At 42.7% G+C, this 7,884-nt stretch overlaps 1 protein-coding gene across 1 annotated transcript; it reads left to right on the top strand.

Annotated features, from left to right (window-relative positions):
• Positions 1-1,864: 1,864 nt before the first annotated feature.
• Positions 1,865-4,974, top strand: LOC115743478 (UPF0481 protein At3g47200-like). Its single transcript, XM_030678267.2, has 2 exons — positions 1,865-1,942; positions 3,665-4,974. The coding sequence occupies exon 2, from the start codon at positions 3,667-3,669 to the stop codon at positions 4,942-4,944; it is 1,278 nt and encodes a 425-aa protein (XP_030534127.1). The 5' UTR covers positions 1,865-1,942; positions 3,665-3,666; the 3' UTR covers positions 4,945-4,974.
• The last annotated feature ends 2,910 nt before the right edge of the window (positions 4,975-7,884 follow it).

Raw genomic sequence — 7,884 nt, 5'->3', positions numbered from 1 at the left:
TGATGGCGTAATGAAAAGAGGGTGAGGAGAGAAGTATTTCTTGAGTTGAAAAATAATTTTTTTTTTTTGGTAAGGAGAAAAATAATTTTTTTTAACTTCTCAAATTTGGAAAAAAATAATTTTAGAAGCAAAAATTTTTACCATACAGATTTTTGCTCCAGAAGCACTTGTGGAATAAAAATTCACTTCCAGAAATGTTACGATGCACACATTAGTTTTATGTCTAAGTTTTTAGCCATGTAGGAGAGAGAAAATATTAAATAAAGTCATGCCAGCATTTTTCATTAGTCTAAATAGACAAAATTAATGGAAGGGCTCGATTGCATTAATTTGACAAGTTTTAAGACTTGATTGTACTTTTTCTAAGTTTTAAAACTCAATTGCACTTTTATAACGAGTTTCGGGATTTCCAGTGCATATATCCCAAAGAAAATTTAGGATGTCACAAGAATAGTAAGTTGGTTCATGGAAAGACCACGAAAGTGAGGTGATACAGTCAGATGCATACTAAGATATGTGGAGACTAGAGGTTACATTTGATGTTAAGCTCTTGTATAAGAAAGAAGTATCATATGAGGTAGTAGGGCATTGTGATGCTAATTCTTTTTGGCGATCGTGACATAAGGCGATCAACTACCGGGTACATATTTAGTCTCGGATCAGCACTGATGTCATGGTGCAGTAAAAGATAACCAACTATGTCATTGTTTCAAAAAGAAGCTAACCCTAGAGCAATAGCAAGAGCAGCTCAAGAGAGCATGTGGTTGGTACACTTATGGGAGGATCTTCATCAGCTGGTAGGCTTCTCGACAAGATTATATTGTGACAATCTATCGGCCATAAGCTTAATGGTGAATCCTGTGTTACATGCAAGGACTAATCATGTAGAAGTCCGCTATCACTTCCCGCGGGAAAAAAAAGTATTATCGGGGAAGGGGACAGATGATCCAGTTGCAGAAATTTGTCCAAAGGACATGGCGCTGACAAGTTCGAAGAATTTCGAAGTTGGGGTCGCAAGGTCCGAGCAACGAGAGGGGGTGGGTGTTAAGAAAGAAAGGAGTACTCCTCCATGTGTTGGTATTCAAATCTCATAATAAAATACTTTGTCATTGTCCGTGTGGCGTGGAGAGTTTGTTTTGATAATAATGATTCAGTGTTTATTTCGATCGAGCGTATACTTGATTCTCAATATTAATCCACCTCCATCATGATTTCACGACGAGCATGTTACATCATGGACTCAGACTCGAACTCGGACCATATATCTTGCAAATTCTAATAGAACTTGCCACTTCGATGACTAGGGCTGTGTCCCTAACGACGGACCTGCGAGTGGGCGGCCCCACCTCATATTTGAAGTGGTTCCACCTCAGCACTTCCATCGATGTTGGACAGAATGACTAATTTAATGAAAAGGCAAAGGACTCAATTGGAAAAGAAAAAAAAAACAAAATTTAAGGATCAGGTTAAACAATTGAAAGAGTGATCACTCTGGAAACTTGTCATGAGGCTTAAATTAGTTATCTGGGAAGCAGCAACTGTAAATTAAGCCTTAACACTGAGATTAAGCCTTAACACTGAGAATAATTAAAATGCTTGCATAGCTGCAGTGTGATTGTGACCAAAGAATCATCACATTTTCTGCATCGAAAACTTCTCTTAACAGTCTAGATAAAATTGGACCAAGAGGAGATCTTTTCATCTTAAAGGCAAAGAAACCAAACAACTCTGTTCTGTGTTCTTCTCCCCTCGTCTTTTCACTTTTTTTGTGTGCAGGTACAATATGATAATGCTTCACAGAAGGTTAAAGTATATCGGATCTGTCTTTTGTCTCCCCAATAGCTACTGTTGTCATGGTTTCTCACTATATATCCTGGGGAGCAAATGGGACTTGTCCGATGACAGCGAGAAGGAAGAGCGCATTCTCGATCTCGAATCTCAGGTACGCCTTCTCCGTTTTTTTCTCAACATCATTCAATTCGGTGCTTCTTGTGCAGACATAAAATTTTTATGTTTAGAGACCATATGCTGCGGTTACTTTCGGATTAGATAGTACAGGAACTATATATGTATTTCAACCGTAGGATAATCGATACTATAAAAGGTTAGACTATTCGTGTTTCGGTAAGATTCATAGGATAACAACACCACAGGTGCTATGACATTCGTACAACGCTTACTTAAGTTTTTACAAAAAGAATCATTCGCTTAAGTGCCATCGGCGATTTCTCATGGCGAAAAGTTTGACCCGACATCAATTTGTTATTGGTCGAGCTACGTGGCTCACCGGAGAAATCTAATTAGCTAAATTGTGTAGCAACCACGCTATCTGTTCTTGCCTCTAATTCACGAAATCGGGTTAATAGCTTCAATTGAAACCCTAACCCCGCAGTTTGCCGGACCCCAACTCGCAGTTGGGGTTCAATTCCGAAATCGAAGATTGCTCAGCCTCGTGCAATGTGTTGGATCCTCCCACTCGAAGCACTCGCATTTGATTATGCGGGCATTGGATTGCTCGCCGCCGCGAACTACTTGTGACCATGATCGAAAGGCCGCGCAAAAGTTCATGGCCTCTTTCGGTGCTGGTCACCCACAGAAAACGACCCTCATCACCACCTTCTTCTCTCGAAAGGCTCGCCATTTTAGCAGCTTTGATTTTTCCTGCGTGCGATAATTTTTGAGATTGGACAGTGAAGAATGCGAAGAAGACAGAGTCTGAGTGGAGCAGCACGAGTGTTTGTTTCAAACTGGTGTTGCAAAAGCTGAAGTTGCATGATTTGAGGGCAACGGAAGCGACCACACGGATCCGGATCCTTTATGGGGGTAGGGGTGACATTGAGGAAATCGGGCCGTCCATTTCAAAATGGACTGCCCGGATTGATCCACATCACTTTTTAAAAGGAGGGAAATTTTTTGGTGGGAAATTTCAAAATTTTAAAAAAAGTGATGTGGATCAATCCGAACCGTCCAAATAAAAAATGGACGGCCTGGATCGATCATGTCACCCCTAACGTTACTTGGCAATGTTAGGGAATCCAGTTCCGACCACACCACCATGGTCGAAAATTGAAATATTTGCGAGAGAGAGAGAGAGAGAGAGAGAGAGAGAGAGAGAGAGAGAGAGAGAGAGAGTTATGCCACGTCGGGACGGACAATTTTCCCCGTTGGACTTCACTTTTGTTATAAACAAACCACGACGAAATCACGTTTTAGTTTTAAAAAGCCATGTAGAACAAATTGCCGGAATGTGCACCCAAGTGAGGATCTTCCACTGTTATGTTATGGCGCTAAAAAGCCGTCGCCATATGTAAAGTTATGACAATTGAAGTATTCTTGTGGGAGTTATATGATCTGCAGCCAAGTGATTTCGACCGCAAATTGACTTTGTTGCAAAGGCAGTGAGAGTTCTAGGGACCTAACGGTCTTTCGTTATGTACTTCTCAAGCTTTGCGGATTCTTCAGCTATTTTCTCAACTAGCTGAGGCTCAAGGCCTCTGCTTTTCTTTTAGACGCGACTCGAGCATGCTCCGCAAGTCCCGTTAATGGAAAAATAGACCGTATGTTTAATTCGTTCTTGTCATTAGGCACCGAATCATGACCAAATGTACCTGTTTCAGTCTTTCAAGTTTCCGGGGCTTGTAATCTTTTTCTTTCACTTGTTTAGGCATGAGTCAGACTGTCATGGAAGTCGCGATTGCCATAATGACCAAGATCGACAACTTGCCTGTCGTGTCCACCGAGTGTTGCATCTATCGAGTGCCTGAGAAGCTCCGCAGAGCAAACGAAGAGGCCTACACACCTCAAGTCGTCTCCATCGGGCCGTTCCACCGTGATAAGCCCGTGCTTCAGCTGAGGGAGGAGATCAAACTGAGGTACTTGAAAGGCTTCCTCAGCCAAATCGAGGATGACCTCCTGGCTTGTACCAGAATGATCAAACGATCGGAAGACCGAATTCGGCAATGCTACCAAGAAAGTCTCAACCAAAGCAGAGAGGAGTTCGTTGAAATGATCTTAGTGGATGCAGTTTTTGTAGTTGAGCTTTTCATAAGGAACCATTACCCCGAGCACAGAGATGAGAACGACGAGATATTCAGCAAGCAGTGGATGAGCAATGCCGTGTTCCACGACGTCCTGCTGCTGGAAAACCAAGTCCCGTTCTTTGTCCTCGAGACTCTCTATAGCCTCACCGCATTGAAGACCACTATCACATTCTTCAAGCTCAGTTATGAGTACTTCAAAGATGTCTTGTACGGGCATGAGCTTGCAGGCACGAGAACCCAGGTGAGGCACCTAGTGGACTACGTGCGAGTCCTGCAACTGCCCTCATTCCCGCGGGGCGAGTCGTCCAAACAGGCCAAGAAATTCGAGCTGACTCGGAGCGCAAAGGAGCTGCAAGAGGCCGGCGTCAAGTTCAGACAGGCTGAGGGAACCTCCTCCGTGCTTGATGTTGTCTTCAGGGATGGGACCCTCGAGATGCCACACCTGATTGTGCACGAGTGGACCGAGGTGTACTTCAGGAACATGATCGCATACGAGCAGTGCCACCACGACTACAAGTACATCAGCAGCTATGCCGTCCTCATGGACAGCCTCATCCACACGCCCAAAGACATCGACATTCTAACCTACTGTGGGATTTTGGAAAATCAGCTTAAGAGCACAGACGACGTGGCTAGTCTCTTCAACAGCTTGTACAAGGAGACCATGAGGGAATCCAGCCAGTTCTTGTACTCCAGCCAGTGCGAGAGTTTGAACGCGTACAGCAGGACCTGGTGGCACCGGTGGATGGCCACCCTCAACCGGGACTACTTCAGCAAGCCTTGGTTCAGGTTCTCCGCCGTCACTGGGGGGGTGCTGCTCGTTCTCACCACAGCACAAACCGCGTGTTCATTGATTGATGCTTATGCGGGCGACGCAGGGAGATTGTTCCGTTGGCACAAGTAATGCACGTCCGAATAAACTTTTCACCAACTACTCTTCAATTCGCTCATTCTTTGTTTTTTTTTGTTTTTTTTTTTGTTTTTTTTTCCATTGTTGGTTTTTGGTTTTAATGTAAAAGTGTGTGTATGCGTGTGTTGAATAAGACTCGGCAACGGAGCAAAAGAATGGCAAGCTGTTTACACCCAAAAATGACTAACTTTTGATTATAATCGACAAGTGACAGACTTAGTCGATAGTGGCAGAGTTTGGTGAATAACAGAAGTTAGCGATGAAAAGAATAGTCGACAACTCTATCGCGATCCTCCCGATCGGGTGTCGGGCAATGATCGATTTAGAGGTAATGCCGAGTTGGGGACCAACAGTCGTCAATCAGCTTGCGTTCATCCAAACCTTACCTCGCACGGCGTTGAAATTTTTGTTTCGGTCTTGATTAATCCAAAAACTTCTATACGAAGGAGTCACCACTAGCCTATTGGAGATGGCTCGGGTTCTCCCAAACTTCTTACAAAACTAGAGATCAAGAGTCGGGACTTGATTATACTAGTTATTTAACTAGCGCTCTTTCGGTACATAAACTTGATTGCTTGTTAACCAAGTGTCACATGCGGTTTTTTATTCAATTATGAGTCCTAAAGTTCTTGTCCGCTAAATGTCCGTGCAATGTTTTTGTATTTATTATTGTCATAAAGTGTAACCTAACTATTTTTATAAGAGCAAGCAAATAACGACACGAAAGCAATATAAAAGAATCACATCCAACACGTCAAAGCAGTAATCATAAAACGAGTAAAGGGTGAATTGCAGTAAAGTGATGGAATTTGAGTCGGGCAAATAATATAACATGGCCTTGTAGTTAAGCCCTACCTTAGCACCCCCACGAGCTTAGTTTAAATCAAGTTTACCCCCCCCCTTTTTTTTTTCTAAAGGGTTAATCTACCTAAACCAAAATGCGGTCAATGGTACTTCTTAATCCCTAAACTATATGTATACTAGCTAAATGAAACTAAACTAATTTCTCACGTTAATATCTAACAAAGGAATGAATGCCTATTTCTAAGCTGTTTTCAGATTTTCATTTGAGCGACGACCAGTTTCTTTGTCTGAGTCCATATATTTATACTTTCCATTCTTTGTATTCCTCCAAATGGTAAAAAAAAGAAAAAGAAAATGGAAAAGATTCTTATTTTGGTCCAAACTTATGAAATTTTTTATTTTCTGTGGTGCAGTGTGATGAAACAGCATGAGGTGTATAGAACTGTGGCGTTTCGTAGGGCCGTTACTTAGAAATACTATATTTATCGACCGCACAGTGACGAAATTTTACTTCGTCTTTCCGGTTTTGCATCTTTTTCGTACTTGGGAGGTCGCGCTCGCAATCGACATGATTGTCACGATTGTCAAGGTGAGTTACGAGTTTTGAATTCTTTTCATTGGAACGGCAATGGTTCATCGGATGTACATTGCGAAGTTCTTCTCAATATAGGAGGAGAAATATTGGCTTTTAATGTCTCAAAAAATTGCGTTTGAGTTCATAAGGACGTTTGAAATGTATTTTCGAGCGAATCGATGTGTCTTTGATTCATATTTTCGTAGTGTCATGGCTACGAAAGACATTGGGCAGGGTGGGGCTGGAGATCACAGTGCCCGTACCTGCCCCCGCCCCGTACGGGCGGGGGCAGGGGGCGCTCCAGGGACAACTTTGAGGCCGAACTTTTTTTCAGCCACTGGATGCGCTTTATATAAGAATGTACTGAAGTATGTACAGAAAATTAACTGAGCAATCTCCTTAAAGGACTATGGAGAACTCCATGACTAATGAATACACAAATTTCAAGCTGGAGCAACAAATAACGATAAGCACAGATCCCCCTCCAAGACGTAACATGAATTACTTCGTTGCATGGACCTGACTGGTGGCACTGTATCTATCATTTACATCACAAGAAGTGGGAAGTAGTCGGCTCTTACCAGCACCAGAAACAAAGGTTTCTCCTGACTAGCAGTGGATTCCACATCGACCTTTTGCAGCAGCTTTCGTGAAGCCGGAGGTGAAGGGATCGATACGCACCAAAAGCTGAGAGAAGATAAAAGCAAGCAGTATTGACCACGCGATCGAAATAGTGGGGGCACTATTCTGCCGGCCGACCAACTCCCTCAAGAATGGATATAGATGAGCAATGACCCGTACAGCAAAGAAAAGCTTTCCGAAGAGGGCACCCCATGACCGATAGCCCCCGTTAATGGCGTATTAGACTCCAGCTACGATGCCCATTGCCCACCAAGTTTACTATGAGGACAGTCGTTGGGGGAATGAGAAGTGATGTCCATTTGAACACAGACAGCGCGTGTAACGTTTTTTCTAATGTAGGTTACACTAATTGACATTAATATATTATTGGTCTAACAAAGAAAATATATAAAGTTTCTTAATTAGTTTAATGTGGGACTGGTTTGTGTAGGCCGAGTTGAGCCCGACTTGTAATGAGAGAGCTTGATTGAAAACTCTGTAAATAGAGCTTAAGTCTCTCTCCTCTAATCTTGGTGCACAAGTAACTTCACATAAGAATGATGAAGGGGCAATCTTATTGAGCCAGTGATACAGAGGAAAATAGAGAAAAAAACATTTAAGTGTGGATCGTCGTTATTTTGCCTAAAGAATGATGTATTTCAAATCGGGTGCGCATATCCCTTTTAGTCCATTATTGTGTTCTAAATTCAAGCTATCGTGATCTTAGGGTGCCGCTTTCGCAGCTTCCATGAAGTATCAGAGCCTCTATAGTCTAGAACTTGAACTTAGGGATTTGGCCTCCTTGCGGTACTTTTTGTTCGGAAAAATTTGATTTTGATCACATAGATGGACTTGTCTCAATGAGACAAGCAAAACCATGAGTGGATCGCCACCGAATGACGCCGTACGTAGTACCACACGTAACCACGTGCTGA

Source organism: Rhodamnia argentea, chromosome 4, assembly GCF_020921035.1.
Source record: "Rhodamnia argentea isolate NSW1041297 chromosome 4, ASM2092103v1, whole genome shotgun sequence".
In the NCBI taxonomy this organism is placed as follows: domain Eukaryota; kingdom Viridiplantae; phylum Streptophyta; class Magnoliopsida; order Myrtales; family Myrtaceae; genus Rhodamnia; species Rhodamnia argentea.
Note: the sequence above shows the minus strand (reverse complement) of the source record. Positions and strands in the feature narration are given on the sequence as shown.